This window comes from Semicossyphus pulcher, unplaced genomic scaffold (genome assembly GCF_022749685.1).
Source record: "Semicossyphus pulcher isolate SPU_LCO1_2020_fin unplaced genomic scaffold, fSemPul1.0.p SCAF_15, whole genome shotgun sequence".
Lineage (NCBI taxonomy): Eukaryota > Metazoa > Chordata > Actinopteri > Labriformes > Labridae > Semicossyphus > Semicossyphus pulcher.
The window spans coordinates 739,688-764,061 of NW_027211659.1; the positions used below are offsets into that span (position 1 = coordinate 739,688).

The following is a 24,374-nucleotide window of genomic DNA, read 5'->3' on the forward strand; positions in this document are numbered from 1 at the left end:
GTAAATATCAGACAGATAATCTGTGTGCGCTTTATTGGACGAACAGACCGTCCAACACGCTGTTTTTACACTCACAGTCAAATATTTTATTTGTTTACTTATCAGACACATGCATTAGGCTTGAGCTTTATGTAGCTTTGATTACGTAACGTTTACTAACCCCTTGCTCCTTTCCTGCTCCACCCTCTCGTCAAAATGTGGTCACTTCTGACTCCAGAAAAACAAGATGGCGACGACAACATTGTGAAAACTGAAGCTTTTAAATGGTAGTAAAATATCCAATGGGTGGTGTCTCGTGGCTACATCAACGTCTTATATTTATTCTATGCTAAAAACAGGTGTCGCTTGTTAAACGTTCTTTGCAGGTTTACAGACCGAGGTGCAAACACAACAGGCTGAGGGAACCTGTACGTTCACCGAAAGGTTCCTGGGACTCAAAGTTGTGGTTATTTTCGGTGGAAACGTGACTTCAATTCTGAAAGTAAAACCTTCCTCGTTCTTATGTAGCACACATACAGCATATCTTGAACACGCACACACTTTTCATCATCTCCAGCCCCTTTGCCAACAACTGAGCTCAATGCTGGTACGAGTATACAGCCTAACCCTGGAACTACAATACCCAGGCTGCATCACTATGGAGGTCTCAGGACTTCTGTACATTCTTCTTTTGGCTTTGTTGAGGTGCTTTGTGCACCACGTTACTTGTAATATAGACAGTCAGATTTCTGGTTTCTATTTTCTGTAACGGGACGACCTGGACTCTTTACACACAAAGATTCAGCGAGCAGAACTCCTTTGATGGCTGTGGAGCTCTGATTGATCTTGGGGGTTAATATGGGGCAGGTGGGGGAGGGCTTGGGTAAAAAAAAAAAAAAGATTTAAAATCAAATGCATGTCACAGCTTTTTTTGCATGAGGAATGTGCCTGCTTTTGAACTGTTGAGGGCGGCGGGCTGATTGGACGAGACGAGCCACCCGCCCTGCTGGAGGCTGCCGGGTTTCAGACGTGTTTTATTAATGACTGCTGTTACATAAAACTTTACCAGGATTACATACTGTACAACAATAAAGAAGTGTTGTTTTGTAAGATCTCAGACTCCTGTGCAACTCTATGGAAACACTGGCCTTTTTTGAGACACCTGGGTTTTCAAAAAATAAGAAGTTTTTAATAAATACTGAGGATGTTCGAAAAACAAAGATGGTTTAAGGTTCCTCTTTACAGACTGTAAAATCTGTGCACACACACACCAGCTCTTTTCAGCTGACATCTAAGAGTACATGAAGAGATATCTACTGAATTTTAAAAAAGTGTAATGATTCGAATCCAGCACCTCACCTTTAAAAGGTGAAAGAAAAGCGTGACCATACTTTACCCTCTGAGGAGAAATAAGACACAACACAGAAGAAGTCCTTCTTCAGGTCTGCATATATTTTCAATGGTAACATTCATTCTATCAGAGTTTCAGTAAGGTGTGAAATGTCAGGAAACAACACTCTAGAAATAGCCTGATGTGAAAAGAAATTATTAGAGGGATGACACAAAACAAAGCGCCTGATTCTGCTGCTGTGGATGCACTCGGTGCCCCCACCCTCCAGGGGCCACACTCACATTGTTCTTTTACTTCCTTGCATCTCTCTGGCCTCTCGCTTCTGCAAACACGTCGAGGAAAGAAACCCAGGAGCTTTCACTTATACCTTTTGACAGACACGTAGAGAGAGAGAGAGAGAGAGGAGGGAGGGGCTGCAGAGAGTGCAGAAACAGCAACAGACATGATTCAGTTGAGGTGCGAGGACACATGCATCCTCTTATCTCGGGTGTTCTGTGTACTCATGCCTGTTAATTAATAACCGGGCAGGTCAGAGTGAGCACTCTGGAACTACATTTCCCATTGGGATTATAAGGATGTCGGACAGAAGTGAAGGCTCCAGTGCACGCAGAACCACAACGGTGAGGAAAGAAACAAACGGGGGGATTACATTTCTTATCCTAATTCACCTCTACAGACCATGAGCCAGACCGCAGTGGATTCCCCCCGCTGTGCAGAGAGACATGGTTCAGAGAGATGAACGAAACAAACAGAGGGTCAGGGGGGAAAATAAGAATCCAAAAATATATATTTATGTTTATATTTATATATATTTATATATTTACGAGGTATGTATCCACAAAAAAAGAAAACACCCAAAATTTCAAAATAGGCAGTCTGTGTTTTTTTCTCCAAATGTGTCCTTGCTTGCGATGCCTTAAGGAAATATTAATAGTAATATTAATTAAGAATTAAAAAAATAAAAGTGGGAACTGTCCAACAGCCCTGCTCGTGTGTCAAACCTCGTAGTCCGCTTCTCTGAGACCAGAGTCTCCTCCATCGGGAGTCCAAAGCACCCAGCTGGTGGTGCTCGTCCTCAGGCTGCAGCACTCCAAAAACAAAGAAAAAAACTAAAAGATTGCAAATCACAAAGTCCCAAAAGGAAAAAATTCACTTCATTGTTGAAAGAAAAACAAAAGAACCTCCTAACCGTTGATTTCCCAACAACCACAATCTCAGAGTCTCCAAGATGGAGGTTGGGAGTGAGCTAGACAGTCGAGGTGGTGGTAGTTGGAGGTGGGTGGGAGGTGAGGGGAGGCCAGCCACAGGTCCAAAGGAAAAAAAAAAAAAGGTGTCTTTGTGCAACAAACCGAGCCTCGAGATTAAACAGAACAAGAAACAAAAAGGACCGACAGCAGGCGTCCTCCCGACGATTGTTAGTGAGGCTGGCAGTAGACGATCTTTGTCCTCTGTAGTCACGCTAGGTACTGCTGCATCGCCGTCTTCGCCCTGAGAGACAGACACAGTCAGTCCACCCTGCTGACAGATTTAATGACTTCTTTCTGGGTCTTCTAATTTGCTGTCAGTGCTCACCTGTCACTGAGGTTGGGGTCAGCTGCCTGGGTGAGTTTGTGCAGGATGTCCACAAAGCCCATCTCCCTCAGCTTGTCCTGACGCTCCTGAGAACCTGAGAACACCGATGCAGAGAGGAGAACTGATTTATCTCAACGTCTACTGATGTCTGCCAACATCTAACGCTCTATGGAAATGAACACAGACGCATGAGCTCAACTTTGTAGTTGCATTACTTTTGACTGGTGCAGCTAAAAGTAGACAAAAACAACTTGAGTACCGAACAGGCCTGAAATCAAGACAAGACAAAAAAACATGTCGTTTGGTGAAATCACACCTTTGTAACAGTCTTTGAGACATAGCTGTGTACTGCTAGCAATCTTAGCATGTAAGCTAATGACTATCAACCACTAAATTAACTTTAAAGAGTCTTAAACCTGTTTGGATGTAAGAGGGGATCACACTATAATATTCTGCACTGACAGGGCATCGTGCAGGGTCAGTATTCACAAGACTAAACCCAGATTCAGGTTGAGATTATTTCCCATCATGCTCCTGGTGGATTTTTACAAGAAGAAAACAAACAACTTGTGTGTGTAGTGTTTTTTGTCTGCAATGATGAAGACAAGAAAAAGCAGACTTCAGACAGCTCGGACTGAGTTTAATGACCACCTTTAACCGAACGCTTGAGATCACGGACAGCGCAAAACTTCCATCTCTCATTATTTAAATGTCTGCGACCTCAGATTTGCTTGAACAGCAGCAGATCGTGCAGCTCAGGACCCTTGTTTTTCTGCTGTGATGTGAAAACGCCTCCAGACCTTCGTTCACTCCCCTCCTCCTCTGTCCTTTCTCTGAACTCGGGCCGTTACTTTCTCCTTCTTCCACTTGTGTGTTCCTTACCGTCTTCCTCGTTCCAGATTAGGTTTGAGATGCAGAAGGTGGCAGCGAGCTGCAGTTTCACATTCGAATGCCCCTGCAGGAACAGCAACAGTCAGAAAAATTACAAGCAAGGAAACACAGAACAAAAGCACATCTCACATGGCCGACATGAGACCTCTAACTAATAAAACAGTGAAGTCTTTAGTTTGTATGACACGCTGCATCATCTGCTTCTATAAGAACTCATGACCAGTTTATATGCAGACAACATGTGAGGAGTGGAGGGCATTAGATCAACAGAGAACAAGCATACAGCACAAGCTACAGTAGACGTATTGTTTGAAGGAGTACCATGTAGTATTTGATTTTCTGCAGCATGTCGTCGTTGGTCATGATGAGTTCCTTGGCTGTGTTGCCGTCTGCGATGTTTGCTAGGATGCACAGAGTCTGACAGGAGACAGAAGCATTTTACGTCACTCTGTGAGTCAGAAACAAACACTCTCTGATGTGTTCCCAGCTCTCCAAATACCACCGCATCACCAGACACATCATTTAGACCGACCTCAGGAGGACTGACTGTAATCATCCCTGCAGAATGTTAAAACTGCACTGCAATGCAGCGCGAGGATGAATTCTGCATGAAACCATCAGTAAGCATGAAGCAGAGGGGTGCTCACCTGCTCTTTGACCTCTATACTGTGCTCTGCCTCCAGGATGAGGGTCACTGCCTGCATGATCTGCTTCCCATGAGAGCTCATGATCTGGTCGATGTGCTGACGACGTGAGAGTGAAGAGGGGAGAGGATCAGTGTGCATGCACGATTAAAGATTTCTGCAGGATTTCTGCAAATCCAGCACATACCACGGCATGGAATTAACATCTAAAGAGAAGGTTAGAAAGCATGCAGCGTTCAAGGTCGCTGCTTCAACCGTTACTTTTCTGCAACATGCAGGTAAAGCAGTCATGGGACATCTGACCACAGTACTAAACCGTAGAAGAAGCTACCTGCAGACCAACAGTCTAAAAATAGACCCAGAAAGGTGCTGCTTTTCTCCTGCAGGTTTTTTCTTTGCACATGCCAGTTTTTTTAAAGACGTGGATTTGGAGAAAAAGCATGCAACTATTTGACCTTAATTAGTACCATTTACTGCATGTTGGTGATGCTTTATGTCTCTAATCATGCTTGTATGTGTGTGTATGTTCTCTCTCTCACCGGGCGTGTTGACAGCAGATTTCGCAGCAAACCGAGCGTCTTCATCAGCACGTTGGTGTCGGGGTCTGACAGCAGGCGGAACAACTGTTCTGTACCCAAACACCGAACAATCTCCACCTTCACCTTCTGATCTGCCTGGAACGCCATGTTCTGAGCACACAGATGGAAAGAAAAAGATCTTGCATTATATCTCAACATCTTCAGTCCTGGAGGGAACAGATCCAATGATCTGTTCTGGACTCTGATGGTCGTAAGAAGCCTGTAAGTGTAACACTTTGTACCATCAGGGCCCAGATCCCGTTGACCCTGAGAGCCGGACTGTCGCTCTGGGTCAGACTGCATAGTAACTCGATCACCCCGGACTCCAGGATGGGCTGCAGACACAGAAAAAGATGGTCTCAATATTAAAGTTAAAAAAATAAATCCTCTTTGTTACGTTCAGAGTGAGCGTGTGATGGTTGTGTACCTCTTTGCTGGGCGAGAACTCCAGCAGGAGATTGCATAGTGTAGAGGAAGCCATGACCAGGACTTCATCTGGAGCGTTCTGAAGCAGCTACAACAACAACAACAACACAGAGCTTAGCATGTGCTTAGACTGCAAAGAGGGAAGTCTTCATGATATCTGTCTAATATCTTAATTTAATTATTTTTAATCTGATAAGATATTTATTTTTAACAAGAAGTTCTTACGGCAAACTTATCTAGTTTGTGATTCCCTGTCATTCATTCTTTCTGTACGCATCCAGTCTTATTTCTAGAACAAGTACGTTTAGTCAGGGTTAATTCATTTAAGCACAACATGCTTTTTTCCTCTGTGAATCTTATGGTACATAGAGCTCTCATCAGATGATTGGAAAAGCATTTGATGCTGAAGTTAAACAGATTTTCCTTCATACTGAGAAAATGATTTCTGTCAGACAAATGTACTTCGTATCACATCTAGCGGCCCTAGTTTTTCAGATATCTGTGGGTAACTTTTTCTTCTTGTTTTTAGGAACTAACTTTTTGCCTCTGTTTTCCTTTGAAACTCGACTGACCTTCATGAGGGGTTTCCACACGGCGTGGTCATGAAAGCTGGTCCTCAGCTGCTGCACCGACCGCGATAGACTGTGAAGACACCTGGACATAAAAGCAAAATAAGTTCAGTCACATCTGCATGGTATTTATCATTGCATCAGTTAAATTATGTTAAACGGTATTTCGTTTCATCAGGGCGTGATGACAGAAAACCTGGATTTCATCGCACCTGACAGCCGCCAAACGGACTTTAATGCTGGATTCTGACAGGCCGCTGACTATCCTGTCCATCATGTTCTCCGTCTCTGTGATCTAGAGAGGAAAAACAAAGCACAGGAGAGATTAGAATACAAACTAGTGTGTGCGTAATTATAAATGCAAACAAACAGAAAGGTCACCTTTTTCCGGATGTCCTCGTCGTTGGAGCCTAGCGAGGCGTAAAGTTTGAAAGCAGCTTGTCTCAGCTCGTGTGCGTGTTTCAGGTCATGGTCCAGCTGCAGGTGACACAGGAGACAGGAAGTGAAGTGGTGCACGATGTCGACAGGTGACAGGAAACTTTCCTCTTCATAATAATGTTTTATATTTGAAATGCATTCATTAAACACAGAAGCTGTAACTGCTTTCACAAACAGGCGATTTGCTCATAGCTGATGATAGCAGCTAAATTAGGCTGGCTGAGTGCCGTCTGAAAAATAATTCATTCTAATAAATTATGGATTTTTAATGACTCACTAAGACAATTAATTGCGTTTTATTTGCCATGCTCGCAGCGCGGCTCTGGGGATTTAAATGTCAGTCGGTTTATCAATGTGGTCCGGACCGAAGTCACTCTACAATTATTACATAGACTGCCATTAAACTTTGCAGTAACGCTCATGGTCCCCAGACGATTCATCTTCGAGACTTTGATGATCCACTGACTTTTTCTCTGCACCAACCACGAGGTTGACATTTGTGATTTTGAGTGAAATCTAAGTTTGAGAACTTTATTCACAAGTTCAAGGCGGCCTTCTCGGACTTTCATCCTCATGGTAATAATAATTACCAGGAAAACTAACGATTTTCTCTCAGATATATTCTGATATCAGCCTCAGCTGTAATTTGTGTTAATGACAAATAATAAGATGTTGAATTTGATCCATTAGAGATCAGGTAAGGAGCTCAGACATCCGGAGAGAGCTCAGAGTAAAGCCCTACTGCTTCACATCGAAAGGAAGTCAGTTGAGGTGGTTCAGGTATATGATCAGGATGCCTCCTGGGCGCCTCCCTGTGGAGGTTTTCCGGGTACATCCAATTGGGAGGAGACCCCGGAGTAGACTCGCTGGAGGGATTATATATCCCACCTGCCTGGGAACGCCTCGGGGTCCCCAGGAGGAGCTGGAAAATGTTGCTAAGGAGAGGGACATCTGGGCTAACTTGCTTAGCCTGCTGCCACCGTGACAGATCCCCAGATAAGCAGAGGAAAATGGATGGATGAATTCTTATTAACATTGTATACTGCCAGTTTGAAACGTGGAAGCATAAGAAATCATGTTGCACTTCAAACAATCCCTCTCTAGTCAAGGTGCAGAACTCCTCTGTCCCTCAGGAGCAGAGTCTGTGTTGTCCTTCATACTGTTTGAAGCTCAGCTGCTTTGCTGCATTACTTCACTCTGGATTCAACGCTGTCATTGTCTGCCAGGTTGCAAGGGACGCAAAGTCCGCTTTTAAACCCGATTTGAGCTGCCACAGAGCATCAGGACCGAGACACATCTAAAAACATGAATGTAAATTGCATATCAAACCTCAGATGTGTCTTGGATCTGATTTGAATCGAGCTCACAGGCTTAACAAGGCAAACACGTCACCTGCCCCTTTTCAACGCTCTAAAGTAATGGCACATGAAAAGGGAACACTGAGACCCTCTGACTCACCCTCTTGATGTCAGTAATGGCCGACACAGAGCTTGGGTATTTGAAGTAGTCGGCCAACATGGCCACAAGGTGATCAGTGGTGCTGGCGATCCTCTGCAGCTCCACGTCGGGCTCCATCAGGTAGGCCAGCGTCTCAGCACCCTCCACCCGCTCCTCCAGCAAGTGCTCTTTACTGCACATACGCACGAGGCACGGCAGGGTCTGAAGGAAGACACAGGAAGTCATTCAATAAAGAGATGCTACAGATATTGTATGATGATTATAATGAGGATGAACAGAGGTTGACCTTGAGTACTATGCAGCTGTCGTCTGTCCTGATGGCCCCTGCTCGACACATGTAGGTTAGACTGCAACAGAAGAGGACGGGTCACGTTAAAGAGAAATGGATTCATATATGATTGCTCATCATTGTGGTTTTATGTCACTCACCATTTGGCTGCTGTTAGCTGCATTTCAATGGGTTGATCCCTTTGCATCATTCTGACAAATACCTGAGAGAGCAGCTCGCCATCCACCAGCACTGAAAACACAAACACAGACAGACGAGGGTTTAAACAGTGAAGCTCGTAGGACGAAAAGAAAACAGAGAAGAGGAGAATTTGCTCACCATTCACCAGTGTCATGGAGACCTGAGTGTTCTCATAGGCCAGGACCGAGAAACACTTTAACGCCTGCATCCGGACCTGGAGAGGGAACGACGTGTGAAAGACAGAATGAAAAACAGGCGAAACAGAGTTCTGTGTGTAAGGTTGTATCGTCCCATTGGACATATATATAGACGCTAATATTACCTTATAAGAGGGTGAGATAAGCAGAGGGGCGATGTTCTGGATGGCACCGTGGTTGAAAAGAACCGTCTGGTGCTCGGGGGTCTGGAGACAACAAATAAAAAACAAAACGTACATCAACAATGAAGCTACGTTTGACAGCAGATGTGATGGCCTCCACTGTGTTCTGTGTTTGAACAAACACCAACAAATACCTTACAACAGTGGGAGAAGATCTGTGTGATGTACTCCTGGGTTCTCTGTGAGCGGCTTAGTAGAGACATTAGATGAGGAATCACAGTGGGGTCCTAAAAAACAACCACACACAAAAAAGATTTTAAGATGGGAAGTTAGAAAGGCCTTTCTCCTGCTATATGATATAATTAGAGGTAGCATCAATATTAATGCTAATACAGCTTTTAAGCCCCCGTGGTCTGCAGGATAGTGTTTGTTTTAAATGCAGTCACAAACGCTTGGATGTAATGTGTATAATTAAATCTGCATCAATCAATATCTGTAGCGTTATTATCGCAGCATTTGTTTGTACAATGTGAGACGGTGGCTCGTGGTCCCAAAAAGAATCATTGGTATGGTCTCACAGCCTGCACACGTACAGGATGGCTTGATCAAATCAGACTAAATTCACAAATCTGTAGCTCTGTCCAACATCATACTAATGTTAATGTATATACTGCAGGCAAAACATGCATGAGTCAACCTACAGTATAGAGCAGCTGCACAGGGGTGACCGGACTGATGAAGACTGTTCTGAGACACCGAAGACAAGCTTCAATGAAGATGAGGTCCGGACACAGGAGACCTGCAGGCACAAAGCACAGGTGTTGTATAGGTCTGTGTCACTGCAAGATTCCCTCTGCAGTAAGTATTAGCATGCATGATTTTATGTGTGTGTATGTGCCTCCAACCTTGAAGAAGGGCAGGGATGATGTGACAGTCCACCAGGGACTTGATGTTGTTCTCGGTGCCCATGGCCAGGCTGCCCAGCACCACAGCACACTCCGTCCGAAGCTCCAGACTGGACGAGCTCTGCTGGAGCAGGTACAGTAACCTGGAACCAATGAACACACAGACACCGAAGCAGCTTCACATTAAAGGGCGGTCTTAGTCACCTGTAAGGTGCAGCGTCGATAATGATAGAAAGAAAAGTTAGCTTTGATAATAAATGTAGTCAACTGAAGCAGCAGATTCCTCTGTGCTGCTATACTGACAGAGAGGCAAAGTTCCACTTCCTGTTGAGTATTGACCTGAGGGCCTACATGTACCAAGATGCAATGCTCATAAGCAGCCACGGCCTCACTCGGCTACATTTCTTCGGCTTTATAATCTGGCGAGAATTAATATGGCTCTACATTCAGCCAGAAAACATTATGTAAAATGTATCCTCGTCCAGAAAATCCTCTGCACTAAGATTTTTGGATTTTATTTTCTCTGTTTGTAGAGACGCTATATTTGTAAAGTCATTTAAAATTAGCAGGATTTGAATGTTGGAAGTCGGAATAAGAAATGTGGGAGTGAAAATGTGTTCAGAGACGTACCTCGGCACAGCTCCGAGGACGATCAGATTGGCCTTCTGCTTGTTGTTTCCTATGACAGCGTTCTTCATGTCACTGAAGTCAAATACACACAGATGAGGACAAATGTATTTTGCTATCAATGATATGACATGAAAATGCTAAGATTACGGTCCAAAATATGAAACTTAATTCTTTTAAATTTGTGAAATTTTTGAAGCAATGGTGTAGCAGCTTAGCACTTTCCAAACAAACATGTAGGTACAAGGAAACAAGCTGTGAGGTTAGGCAAGACTGGAGGACAGTATGAACCACTGAGTAGCAATCTAGCATTCTCATAATCTCAGGTGTTACTGCTGCGACAAAATGCTTCACTCAGTCTTGTCCCTTGATAATAATGGTTAAGCTAAGAGTCGTCAGATTGCGGCAGTGTGGAGCACAGCAGAGGCTATTAGCTACACTGAAAGTTATAAAGACACCGGGCAGACAGAGAAGCAGCTGTGCCACATGAATGAGCCTGTTCATTTGTATTCAGTCATTCTGTTTTCAATGCAGCATTTCCTCTGCTCTGTTAGTGCCCCAGATGATATCAAATGGCAGGTGAGTAAGGCTGGTGGAAAAGTACAGCTGTAGCAGGCAGTCAAGTCAGTCAGGTGGAGCGGTGTACGCCGTAACCAGAGCTAGACTCTTCCGAGGTTAAAAATAACGATGAAATAGTCCGAGTCCAGGTCACCGCAGTGAGAGTTAGAGTGAGAGAGATATGAAATCACACTGAAGAGTGAAATGCATTTTGAAATAGACGGTCACATGAAAGCCTGAGCATGTAAACACAGATCAGACTCACTCTGAAACTCTGAAACATCAACAACATGAACAATAAATTCTAGTTGGGATATTCAAAAGAAGTGATTTTACTTGCAAATGTATTTAAAGGCCAATTCTGCAACACCAGCTGCAAGAGTGCGGACATTTCCGAACAGAACCTGTCTCAGTATTTATTAAGAAAAGAAAAAACAGTCAGGTAAACTGACGGTGCTGTAATGCAGTGGCTGAATAAAGTCCACATTCTTTCAGGGCTGGCTGCTGTAACAGCAGGATTACCTGCTCTACATATTATAGTCCTGAAGGGAGAGGCTGTCATCTGCTGCAGAATAATAAATTCACACTCTGTATAATATGTCCCTGCTTTAATAAAGGGAGATCAACATATACATTAGGTGCTGATAGACTTACATGACTCCCTGCAGCACTTTCTGTGGGTCGGGGTCAAACAGTCTGTCAACATAATGGCGACTAGTGGCAGTGACTTCCTGCATGAGGACAAAGATAACAGAAAGATTAGTGACAGAATTCACTGACATAAATTTCACAGCTGGAGCTGCCTTGCTAGAAAGTTTGCTCAGTTTCTTTCTCACGCAGTGGCACACTCATAACAAACACAGTGTACAGATGTATTACATATTAGGAGCAATATCACACACATACTTATGTTCAGAAGCTGAGAAATAAGTGTTGTCGAACAGTAAGTCTGAATTACCAGGTTAGCTTAGTGCTTAAATGAATTTTCCAATTAGTGCTTTTTGACATCTATCTAAAGCAAAGGGTTTATAACTTCTAGCAGACATTGACAGTAGTGTATTGTCATATTCAGAAGAATCAATAGCAGTGTACTTTAAAAGCTGGTTTAGCACCCTGTGTCTACATGTGACACCCAGTAACTTTGTTTATATCATGGACAGCTTCTACTAGAACTTTCCACATGACACCAGGGGGACAAACCTCACCAAGCAATCAGCATGCTGCAACTATTGGCGTCTGGTGTCTACATGCTGCTGAGAAGGTGTTCAGCCCACTCTGTCTCTACCTGCATGTACATGTCTTTTCAAATGTGTGTTCTTTACATTTTAGCTTAAATGTGCGTCATACAAATACACTTTAAACAGTAACTGAGCATCTCAAGTTCAAAGAGATTGCCAAATACAAAATAGGCCATGGTTATACATTGGAGGGTCTTAGACATTATGCTTTCTTCATGTACCTGGCTAACGTTGGGGCATTTAACTTGTAACCCCAAGTAAGCTCGTGTTTGTTACATATTTGCCACATATTTAACATTAGCCACGTAAGGCGTTGTCAATCGTTAGAATAAACTGCAATACCGTACAAATGAATACTATAACTGCTGTCACTTTTACCCTCAAGAAGCAAACTTCCCAAAAAGTAGGCAATGACTGAGTTAGGTTAGCTTCGCTAGCTTATCCGTATGCTAGTGGTTAGCCAACATTACTTGCTGCACATACCATTTGCTAGCTTAACAACGCTAAGTTTGCGATTACAATTAGCAAGCTAATGATATCAGATTTTTGCAATAATAAACTTGTTTTTGCAAGTTATTGTCCACTGTGTATAGTATAATGTTTCAAACGTGCTTTGCTGTCTTGTAAGCAAGCAGTTGTGACAGCACTCTCACTCTTAGCAATTAGCTGCTAACTCATTCCGAGTGACACTGACAGGTACTGCGGTCGTTTGGTTTTGTTCATCAATACACCGACGGGGCGAGCGGACACATTAATCGCGTTCTTTCCCTCCCATCTCCAGAAGGTTCCCGCCCGTCCGGAGGAGGTCAGGATAAAAAACGTTCTCATCATCAGCTACGTAGGCGGACCGCTACAGAGCTACATGTTGCAAAGGCTTTAACTTAGCTAGCAGCTAACAGAGGACATGAACCCCTCATAGTTTGACAGCTCCTGGCTTCTTCATATGACTGATCAAATGATATTAACCACTTGCTTTTGGAGTAAGCATACTGTAAATTTGACAATGCTACTTGAAATCATGAGGGTGACACTCACAGACAGCACACTGATGCGGAGAGGGGCCTCCAACAAGCACGCCATCTCTCTTCCACCGTTCGAGCGCCCCAATCGGCGCAGCACTTTGCAGGCACTCCGCCCCCCAGAGCAGCTGTGAGCGGCTTTTTAAAAGTAACTGCAGCTAAATCACGCAACTCCTAGCAAGCGTTAGAATAGAAACAGATAATATTACTACCTCTGTGGGCTCGAGTTTTATCACTAGCAACAGATATGCAACAAAAAACAACACCGCTAACTTAGCGAGCTGTCTGACAGGCAGTGGATTTGTCAATGAGGTAAATTTTGTTTATAAATGTGACGTAGGTGATGTCTCACTGAGGTAGATTCGATACAAAACTATTACCAAAATCAATCATTCTAAAAATACAAAAATATTATTTTTGAAATACACGCTGTTTAACAGATAAGAATTAATATAGATTTTAATTCAACAATACGTAAATATAAAAATTTTATTGTATGCATTTTGGGTAGAATCTGCCGCTTATGATCAAAATACGATTGCTTAAGTTGTTGACGTTTTGCGCATGCGCTTAGAGTGGGAAAAAGCGAGGTGGGAAAATTCGTTCTGTTGTGCCTGTGCTAACTTGATACAAAAACATGATTTTCAGGAGACGTTTTTAACTTTGCGGTGTATAAAACTGGACATACAAACTCTTTAGATACTCATTCATCCCCGTAAGTTATGTTAATGCGTTTGTCTGCTTATATTGTTCTGGTACGCTTTTGCTAGAAATACGATTCATTCTCTGTTTGCTATCTAAAACAACTCCGTGAAGTAGCATAGCTAGCTATTGACTGTAAACGTGTTCTCTTTTGTTGCTAGTGTTACCTCTTAAGCTGTTAATAGTGCGTTTTAATTCGATATAACTACACAGAGTAAACAAAGTATTGCAGAGGCATCGCGCACTCTCATAGTAGGTTGACTGTTAGCAGCAGCCCCGTTTGTCAGATTAAACTAACCTGGTTTGACTACTTTGATGTGCAGGTTTTCAAAGTAACCAGAAGCAAAAAGTTCCAAAAAGGCAAAAGTAATTGTGCCCTATGCCAAGTGCATTAGTGAATATTTAATGTATAAGAAGTGGTCAGTCCCATCAGCCTTCTAGGTTATCTTCTGTTACCCTGATTTTCATTTAACTGGCACCACACGGCTTACACGTTTTTCATTTACATAGATTGCTGTTACTGTACTATAATCTTTTTCTCTGGGTATCCGCAGTTTACCTGTTTGTGTAGCATGAAGATTGCAGTGGAAGGATGTTGTCATGGGGAGCTGGACAAGATCTACGAGACGATCGGCTACCTGGAGAAGAAGGAAGGGGTGAAAGTGGACCTGCTGCTCTGCTGTGGAGACTTTCAAGCTGTGCGAAATGAGGGAGACATGAAGTGCATGGCGGTACCCGCCAAGTACAGAACGATGCAGACCTTTTACAAGTTAGTTTTTTGTTATTTAATGTTCAAAAATCTGCAACATATGAGTGTGAGCTTTTTAACAATAAAATAACTTTCTTTGCAGATACTATTCAGGAGAGAAGAAGGCTCCAGTCCTGACTATCTTCATTGGAGGGAACCATGAGGCTTCCAACCACCTGCAGGAGCTCCCATATGGAGGCTGGGTGGCACCCAATATTTATTATCTGGGTAGGGACATGCAGGCAGTAGATTTTATTATTCTGTCTACCTGACTTTTCATTCCCAGGCCTGACTTGACCATATTTTTGTAGGTTATGCTGGTGTCGTTCGCTACAGAGGGATTAGAATCGGTGGCTTATCTGGAATCTTCAAATCACGCGACTACAGAAGAGGTGAGGGTGTTTTCTTTGACTGTCGAAGTTGTTCATGTTACACACGCTCTTAAATATGTTTACCAGAAATGTGTGCTCTTTAAGGTCACCATGAATTCCCTCCGTACAACCCTGATACACTTCGAAGTGTTTACCACATCAGAAATATTGAAGTGTTCAAATTAAAACAGGTAAATACTCTAGAATCAACTTGTTCTCTCACAACATGAAAGATTGCCAATTACATTATCAGAACAATGTTTATTCATTCATAAATGTTAATTTCCACTAAGATCCAGATGCCCATTGACATTTTCATGAGCCACGACTGGCCTCGTGGAATCTACCACTATGGAAGTACGGGGGAATTGTTGCGAAAGAAGAAGTTCTTACGACAGGAAGTGGAGTCCAACACTCTGGGGAGTCCTGCTGCTGAGGAGCTCCTTGCTCACCTCCAGCCCAGCTACTGGTTCTCTGCACATCTGCATGTGAAATTTGCTGCTGTCATGCAGCATCAGGTGAGAGTGACGGGGGTTCAGCAGCTAGCTGTATTCATGTAATAGCCAGTATCAGCCTCTGATACACTTTTACGCAATTTCAATGATCCTTTCTACCAACTAACTCTTTACTTCTCTTGCCTCCAGCCCAAAGGCAATTCTGCCCCCCGTGTGACCAAATTCCTGTCCCTGGATAAATGTCTCCCCTATAGGGAATTCCTACAGGTGTGTAAAAGTTTTGTTGTTAGACACAGTCTGGTGTAATGTGTAGGAGTGATGTTCCAAATAATGATGTATACACTTTTGTTGTAGATTGTGGATGTTCCAGAGAGACCGGGGTCTTCTGAGGGTCTTGAGTACGATCCAGAGTGGCTTTCTATTCTGAAGGGCACCAACAGTCTACAAAGGATCACCCCGCACCCCTGGAACCCCCCAGAGAACAACGGCCTGCACGAACGGTACTCACATGTTCAGACATACAATTACAGCAGGACTCCCATGGGCATGAAATTGGAAAAATTGTAATGGTTTAAAATTAATCAAATGTTCCAGAAAAGTTTTTGTTGGTTTAAGTGCAGTATTGATTTGCTGCTGCTAACACTTCTTTTGTGCAATAATTGTTAGTCTATTCATTCACTTGGGACGCTAGGCTGGACTGCTACATTTCAGCTAATAATTCTCTCCTGTTAATTTATCTGTTTATTTAAATCTAGCACTACTTTATTTTTATATGCACATAGCTGTAGATATATTTTTTATGTAGCAGTTTTTGTAAAGTTGCTGTAGGGGTTTGCTGCCAAACAAGGTTTCATTGCATTCTTTTATGCAATGAAACCTATCCTGAAAAATGTTCAGAATAATCCCACAACATGCCTAACATTATACAAAATATGTTCCTGCATCTGAAGCCTCACTGAGCCAATCTTTGCACGTGCTTGCACGTCATATTTCCAGTTACACCTGTTTTTATAAATGAGCCGAACAAATGTAGCTGCTTGGACATAAAGCCGACTTCATACACAGAATAAATTGTAACTTTATTAAAGGTTTTCTTAAAATAATGTCTTTGAGATGTCAGGATATATTTTTTATATTTCTCAGATAAATTCCAAGAAGCCAATAAATTCTCTTTACTGACCTCCAGTGTTGACAACCAGTTAGTGTATCATGTTTCCTCTGTAACATGGGTTGTCTGTAACCACCAGGTGGGACTTCAGAGCTTCAGAGGCAGCCATGATGCAGGTAGTGGAGGATTTCAGTGGTGAACTCGCCATCCCAGACAACTTCAGCCGGACCGTGCCAGCTTATGATCCCAACAAGCCCCAGCCCCACGCCGCCCCCAGCTGCAGCACCAACCCCCAGACCACCGAGCTCTGTGCCACGCTAGGTCTCACCGACATCTACGCCCAGGCCGGACAGGGAGGCGATGACACCAGGAGAGTTCAGGGCAGCACAGGAGGGGAGGATGATGATGAAGATGGACAGAGTGTAGGGAGCGCCGACGAGCCCAGCGAGTACCCAACCGACACTTCAGGACTGTCGAGCTCAGTTAACCCTGATGAGATCACGATAGAGGAGGAGTGGGAGGAAGAGGAGGGAGCGGAGGAGGCTAAGGACAGCTCAAAAGCAGCAGTAAAGGGAGACAAGCTCTCTGACGTACCTGCAGGTGACTTCCACACCCCCAGCCGTTTGGTTCTGCCCAAACCCAAATCTGATTTCTCCCCTACACTGCCTGACCTCCTGAACCTCCCCCCTCCCTCCCACTCCACCCCAGAGGTCCTCCGTTCTCACCCTGCAGCAGAAAGGGAGGGACAATGTGAGGATGAGGAAGAGGACGCTGCAGCTGTACGTATCCTAAAACGTACCAGCGATGAGAGCGGGGATCCCGTCAGCAGAGAGACGACTCCCAGAATCAAACGCAGGAACCAGGTCATCTATACGACAGTGGAGGATGAGGAGGGTGAGGATTAGAGGGCAGGGTGATCGAGGAAGAAGGTGTGGAGTCATTTTTGTCACAGAGGTTAGGTTCTCCATTACTTTAAATTGATTTGCTAAACTTAATTTATGTATTTACTGTCGCCTTTTATACAAAAATGAGGGTATGGCTTTATTACTTTGCCCTGAAAGCAACGATTCAGTTTCTATTAAAACTATCTGATAAATATGATTTTTATAAGTTTTAATCAAACAAGGAGATTTTAGGAATGAGATGTTTTGAGTTTTGTTATTTTTTTTACATGTAACAAGACAATTGCAGAGATTAACAGCTGTAAATCCTTTTTTTAAACCATGAATGATAACGACAAACTGTACAGCCTCCTGGCCAACTCTTAATAAAGAAAAGCAATCAGCACTCTGCACTCAGAGCGTCATTCACAGCTTTATTGAACACTTCACATACTCAATGTGCTGATGAAAAAAATCGTGTTTTTTAATCACCTTTTGTCGTTTTAATTGCACAGAACACTGAACCTACTTGTGAGCCCTGCAGAATGAATACCTGTAATGTGGCTAATGAGCTGTTAGTGGTGAATACAGATTCAAAGTTCTTATAAGACCCTTAATTAGCTCGCCATGTTTTTAAAATGCCTTTTTAATACACGTGTGAGTAAATCTGAAAACAAAAGATGTTTATCGGCGTAAATTTAGTTTGAATGAGAAAGAATTATAACATCAATCGATCATTCCAGGTTCACAAGTGTGCTCTGCTAAAATCAACAACACTTCCTTTAAAATTAAGACAATAATATACAACATACAGTGTATTCAACATATCTCTTTACATCCATACAAACAGCCAATACAGTTATCTATAGCCTAAAGACAGGGTGCCGAGTTATTGGTGTATAGTACAAGCTGATGTCCGGGAGATGAGTTTTCCTGCACTTGATCTACGAAGCAAACACACTGAAAGAAAAGCTCCAAACATGATGCACAGAAAAAAAGAAAACTGGGAGTAGGCACTTCTGTTTTTCATCAATTCTTTACTTATTATCTAAAGCCAAGCCTCGGACAGCAACCAAGCACAGCACTCTTTGTTTAAGAGCTTCATATTAGGTTCAATAAATCACTTCAACCATTTAAGATCACAATGATTTCAGTTCACCAGCAACTCAGCCAGAGGACAGATGAGGGACACGTTAAACACAAGATGGGCTGCTTTTTCAGGTTTATCCCTGTATTCGTATCTTTCTGCCCTTCGTTCTGCCCCTAGAGTTTAAAAGGACAACAGTCCCCAATATATTATTATTCATCTATTACGTGTTTTCATCTGTGCAGAGCCAAAGATGGATCTGCTATTATAAAACTTCACTCACTGTAATAATTGTAAATCTGATTAAAATGAAATTCCAGTAGATCTGAACTGTGGCCCTATTTTTAGATAATTATATGATTTGTGGTCTTAACAACTTATATGTCCAAAAAGTTTGGACATGTTTCCAGTAGATTGCTTCATCCTGCAGCCACAACTCTGCAACAATTGCTGCAATGTGATCCTCGGGGTGAACAAAATACAACCACCAAGTTCTTGTTTTCTCCACTGACTGCTCAGATTGTTATTCTCAGTGTCTGACAACATTACAGAAAGAGATGGACCTTTTTGTTAAGTATTAAGATGCTTATTTCTAACCCAAAACAGCCGTGACATCGCTCTCTTCACAGCCACCAGACTCCATTGACAAAAACACTAATTTTACCTTGTAGAACACAGAAGTTGCTTGTCTGCTGCAGTAAGATTTTCGGGGGAGTTGAGTGTAAGTCAAATATATAATGTGTTGTATCCACACAAGCCAGTTAAAACAGCGCAATCACTGCGGCGCTGGTTTAGCTCAGTTGGTAGAGCAGGCGCCTCATATACAGAGGCTACAGTCCTCGTCGCACCGATCGCAGGCTCGACTCCCGGTCTGCCGATCATTTGGTGCATGTCGTCCCCCACTCTCTCCTCCATACATTTCCTGTCTATCTTCAGCTGTCCTATCAGTTAAAGGCAAAAAGCCCCAAAAATAATCTTTAAAAAAACCCAGCACAATCACGAAACACAAGCAACTGAGAGGCAGCAGTAGACCAGAACCTTCTGTGTTCTGCGAGGTAAAAATGACTGTTTTGACAGTGGAGTCTGGTGGATTTGAAGAGAGCAATGTAACGTCTGTTTCTGGTTTTAAATAAGCATCTTCCTCTGTAACAAAAAGGTCTATCTCTGTAGGCATCCTTTCTGTAAGGTTGTCACACACTTAGAATAACAATCTGAGTCAGTGGAACATTTAGTGGACAGGAGCAGTTGCTCTCAAGGATAACACTTCAGCCATTACTGTAGATGCTGACTGATGCTTATCTACTGGAGCATTACCAAAACTTCTTCTACCAATCCCTCATTCAAATACCAAAGTATGTTTTTAGAAAAACGGCCTCAGGCTTGAAAATACAGGAATTTAAGCTAATTGTTAAGAACAGGGACTTAGTAAGTCTTGCATGTGACACAACACATTTCTCTTTGGGTGTGAGGGGTTTGTTCTCTGCTACAGACATGTGATTATTCAACAGTTACCAGGTCCACAGCAATATTGTCATGTGACTACACACTCCACATCAAGTCTATATTGTTGCTTTATAGAGAATAGTAAAAGGTGCTTATGAGCATTCACGCAAGTCATTAAAACCCAAACAATCTTTCATTAAACAAGCACGTCTACTGGACCAAATGTCTGCATGAGAAAAAAAATCATCAAAAAACTCAGAAGTTTAAAAGTCTGCGTCGGTTTCTATGTGGAGAAAACAAGAGCAGAAATGTGAGTGTGCCTTTAAAAGACACTGGAGCGTCACTACCAGCAGTCAAAACACCGGACAATAAATACGTACAAATGGACGTTTGTTGGGAAAGCTGTGCCATGAGTGTTATCTAACATGAGCCTGGACAGTGACACCAGGGAAGGTCAGGCAGGACAGAGCGGGATTATGAGTTATGGGATCATTGCAGGCGTTATTCACAGCAGGATCTGATTGATTCAGGACAAGGAGGAGGCAAAGCAAGCAGGCGCAAGCTCTGACAAAGGAGAAGAAGAAAGCAGCCATTACCTAACCATTCGGGTTCTTAACTGTTGTTTTTCTCCTGTCCTTTCTCGGCTACTCGCAAGCGTGTGCTGCTCATTTTGTGCATTTTTACGCCATCAGGGCTGTGACAAAACAATGCAAGGCAGAATGAATACAAAGAATTTACACACTTAGTGCTAAATACTACAACAGGCTTGTCATTGTCTTCCACATTCTTATTTTTTTCCTCCTCAATCTCAGTCTTCTCTACATCCCTCAACGCGTCTTCCAAACGAGAATCTCAGTTGGTCACAACACAGACGTTAAACTCTGCGTCTTTCTCTTCCTCTGTTTCTCTCCTTTGAATTTCTGTCTGCTCGGACAGGAGGATGAATGGAGGGTAAGGGGGTGAGTAGATACCGGGTATCCCAGCGTCAGGCCCCCTCTGTGAGTTGGTAGAAGGAGACAGGATGTTTGAGGGCTATGCGGTGTGCGGGTGGTGGGATACTGGTGCGAGTGGCGAGGGTCTAGTTTCCTCCACAGCAGGCTCGGCTGGAGTGGGCGTCTGGATCCTGGAGGTTGACGCCCCGGTGTCGCGCCGCATGTGTGGGGTTCTGGGTGTCTGTTTTTGGCATCTTTTTTGCTACATTGAGAAGACAAAGTGAAATAGTTTAATACAGTGAGGAACTTTTACTTTGTGTCGACCTTGTTAGCTCCTGTGGACAAAGCGGTTTGTCTCATCTCTTTGCTGATGTCGTCCTGTACGTGCGTTATTTGTATTCTGCAACAAAGACAATCCTCCTGCTGTCTTTAAACTGTCACACCTGTCACTCACTGTGAATATCTGCCGCTGGAAATGTAAATAAAAACTTCCAGTTTGCTTTACATCTGGTCCCGTTTGCTTTTGTAGGTCATGTAGAGGCATAAGTAATCATTTCAGACTGCTTCATAACCAGCTAAAAACTGAGCTGCTAACTAACGAACACTTTCGGCTCAGTCAATAATCCTCCATCTTATTCTCTTTAGAAATAAAGGTCAGAATTTGTGTTCAGTGTAAATTACAGGATTCAGCACTCACCAATGGCCAGGAAGAGCTCGTTGACGTTCATGGCTGTTTTGGCAGAGGTCTCCATAAAGAGCAAGCCGGTGTCTTCAGCATACGTCTGCGCTTCCTGTATCAAACAGCACACAAGCACAAATAAAACATCAGATTAAAAACTACAAACTCTACAGAAAAGCCTGAAGCTGAAAAAGGAACTTTGTTTCTTATCTGCAAATAACACACACCTCTCACGACACAAGTCTGTGAGCTGTGAAGTTCAGCCTCTGCTAAATATGTTTGTTTTGTATCCAAGACTTCCTGACAAAACGGCAACATAGGGACTTTTACACAAGTATTCCCATGCAGCCAAAGAGGTTCGGTAAAAATGTGCTTAAATTCCTAGATATGGACATCACAACAACCTTTGTTCTGTAGTCTAATATTTTGGGAAATGTGCACACAAGCATGAGGCTGGGTTCAACTCCCACAGGCTATAGAGCACGTATAAATGTTTGCATGTGAGTGGCGTCACCTGGTCTACTTATAGCACTGAAAAGATCTGCAAAGACCAAGTGCAATTCAATAAACTAAAAAGTCCTTCAACACCACAAACAATGCCAGCCACAGAAATGACTGCAGGTACTAATAATTCATTTATAAAACCTTTCTTACCTTTCATCACCTGCAATTATTACAGTCTAAGTTCAGGAAGGTAATTATATCGTTTAGGACAGCAGTGTGTTACCTCGTATTCTACTAGTCTCCTCTCTGCCAGGTCAGCCTTGTTCCCAGCCAGGGCGATCACAATGTTGGGGCTGGCCTGCCTCTGCAGCTCCTTCACCCAGGCCTTGGCTCGCTCAAACGTCTCCTGCACAAACACAACGATAGAGTCAGGTAAATAACCAACAATGTTATTAGGCTGTTTTAAAAGAATGAATTAACCCATGAATGTCTGAAAGTCAGGTGTGTTCACTATACCGGCTTGGTGATGTCAAAGACAACGATAGCAGCCTGAGCGCCGCGGTAGTACATCGGAGCCAGGCTGTGGTATCGCTCTTGTCCTGCAGTGTCCCAGATCTCAAACTTCACCGTGGTGTCATCGAGACACACCGACTGAGCCAGGAACGCAGCTAAAGGAGAGACGTGACAGGTTAGCACTTAGCATTGAAGCCAACACAATGTACAACCTTCTCGCCCTCCCTGCTCACATACACAGCCCACATTCCCACTCCTCACCTCCTATAGTCGTCTCCTGGAACTCGTCAAACTGTCCCTTGACGAATCGCAGCACCAGGCTGGACTTGCCCACAGCCATGTCACCCAGGAGCACCAGTTTGAACTGGCAGATCTTGGTCTGTGGTAGCGTGCCGTTGGAGCGGCCTCCACTCCCTCTGGAGCTCATACCGGCCCGCTGTAGGAGACAGCAGGGGAGCTGGGCCTCCTCCCTGGAGCAGAGCACTGGCACTTATTCTGAACAGAGTGTCTAAACAGAGTCGAAGTGTCTCAGGCAGGTGGTGTGATGACCTCTGTGCACTCCTTGTTTCTCTGAAAGAAGAAGTGAAAGGTTATTATTTGGTGCAGGATTACATCATTCCTTTGCTCACTCACTTTTTACTTTCCTTATCAAGGCAACAGAAGGCTCTTCCAATTAAGGCTGCACAATAAATCGCATGTTCAAGGCGATAAGACCGTGCCAAAAAACACATCCTAAAAGTCTGCCTGAATCGCCCTGACTAAGAAAAATAATGTTGTGTATCCGCGCCATTCTTTCAAACCTGAATGCAAACATTTGACCATCAGATGGAGCCCCAGTCAGTGACCTTTAGATAAAATCAAGTCAAGTTGGTGCGGCTGGGACCAGACCAATGGTTGTGGAACAAGAGAAGAGCGAGGGCCTTGTGGTGAATGTTGACCACATCTCAACCAGCAGAAAGACATAAGAACTGTAAGTTATAGCTTATATGCAAACTTTAATATTTTTCTATCATTTCAATTCTGAACATTATTATTGCACATTGCAGCTTTTCCTCATATCGTACAGGCGTTCATCCAAACCATCTGTAGGTCTAAAGATTGTGATTTCATGAGGAGAATGGGCATCTGACCTGAGGCTGAGTAACAGCTCTCCACAGCTTTGCCTTGGAGCTGCATTTCATTACATTTAGCAGCCCTGGATATCTGCTGTTTTCACATCTACACTTGCCTCTTTTCTTTCTTTCTCAAGGCAACAAACGCTTCCAGTGCATCTTCAAGTCAAAGATTATTTTTATGAGGAAGGGTGGAGACTTCTTTGGCATTAAACCAAGAAATAGAAGGAGAAGTAGTTTGTACTGCAACGTGAAAATCCCATTTTTTTTACTCTATCTACCTTGGTTTAAAGCGGTATTTTTAAATATTTCCTTTGCAAGCTGTGTCCCATTATCCTGCAGTGGTAACTTGAGCTTAACAGGGATGCTGCGCCTGAGATAGCTGTCTCCCACCTCATAGACAACAATGCTGAACATCCATCACTGCAGTAATTTGGTCGCTTGAAAAACACAACGTCCTACTGTGAAGTATCTGGACACAGGGCAGCTGACAATAGTGTACTCTGTCACTAATAGCGTTCACTCCCACAGTAGATGTTATCAGTTATCAGCAGCCCTTATCTTGCGTTATGTGCTAACGGGACAGCGCTCCGATCACTCAGGTCGGACGAGACGAAACTGAATCAAAGCTTTAAATTTCGACGCCTAATTAGACACACCAATTCTACGTATTCATATTAACAATATAAGGCCACTAAGGGGGAAATATAAAATTATATTTACCTTGTACACTGTCCTTTAGCAGCGGAGGAATCGCAGGCTTAACTGTTGACAATTTGGCTATCAGCTGGTTAAAGACAATGTTAACACTTCCTGTAAATTGGCGCATGCGCACTGAGTTCCGCATTGTCAAAAAGA

The 24,374-nt window shown here is 43.3% G+C and overlaps 3 protein-coding genes across 5 annotated transcripts; 1 reads left to right on the plus strand and 2 right to left on the minus strand.

Annotated features, from left to right (window-relative positions):
- Positions 1-1,199: 1,199 nt before the first annotated feature.
- On the minus strand, positions 1,200-13,331 carry armc8 (armadillo repeat containing 8). 2 transcript variants are annotated; one of them, XM_069663716.1, is made up of 22 exons: positions 13,254-13,331; positions 11,439-11,515; positions 10,230-10,301; positions 9,600-9,742; positions 9,396-9,493; positions 8,889-8,981; positions 8,698-8,778; positions 8,514-8,589; positions 8,336-8,426; positions 8,193-8,253; positions 7,907-8,107; positions 6,392-6,487; positions 6,223-6,305; positions 6,014-6,095; positions 5,443-5,529; positions 5,258-5,350; positions 4,977-5,126; positions 4,441-4,536; positions 4,115-4,210; positions 3,785-3,857; positions 2,903-2,996; positions 1,200-2,818 (listed from the first exon to the last, which is right to left on the minus strand). In XM_069663716.1, exons 3-22 carry the CDS (start codon positions 10,295-10,297, stop codon positions 2,785-2,787), a joined length of 1,896 nt encoding a protein of 631 aa, XP_069519817.1. In that variant the 5' UTR covers positions 10,298-10,301; positions 11,439-11,515; positions 13,254-13,331; the 3' UTR covers positions 1,200-2,784. The 2 variants fall into 2 exon arrangements, with proteins under 2 accessions (XP_069519817.1, XP_069519816.1); XM_069663715.1 differs by having other exon boundaries at positions 13,058-13,314.
- Positions 13,270-17,719, plus strand: dbr1 (debranching RNA lariats 1). 2 transcript variants are annotated; one of them, XM_069663718.1, is made up of 9 exons: positions 13,270-13,353; positions 14,298-14,512; positions 14,595-14,719; positions 14,803-14,883; positions 14,968-15,053; positions 15,156-15,380; positions 15,507-15,584; positions 15,672-15,817; positions 16,565-17,719. In XM_069663718.1, exons 2-9 carry the CDS (start codon positions 14,316-14,318, stop codon positions 17,328-17,330), a joined length of 1,704 nt encoding a protein of 567 aa, XP_069519819.1. In that variant the 5' UTR covers positions 13,270-13,353; positions 14,298-14,315; the 3' UTR covers positions 17,331-17,719. The 2 variants fall into 2 exon arrangements, with proteins under 2 accessions (XP_069519819.1, XP_069519818.1); XM_069663717.1 differs by lacking the exon at positions 13,270-13,353 and adding an exon at positions 13,631-13,756.
- A 1-nt stretch (position 17,720) lies between these two features.
- rab5b (RAB5B, member RAS oncogene family) lies at positions 17,721-24,318 on the minus strand. Its single transcript, XM_069663720.1, has 6 exons — positions 24,240-24,318; positions 22,666-22,974; positions 22,408-22,559; positions 22,175-22,297; positions 21,466-21,559; positions 17,721-21,030 (listed from the first exon to the last, which is right to left on the minus strand). Exons 2-6 carry the CDS (start codon positions 22,829-22,831, stop codon positions 20,915-20,917), a joined length of 651 nt encoding a protein of 216 aa, XP_069519821.1. The 5' UTR covers positions 22,832-22,974; positions 24,240-24,318; the 3' UTR covers positions 17,721-20,914.
- Between the last annotated feature and the right edge of the window lie 56 nt (positions 24,319-24,374).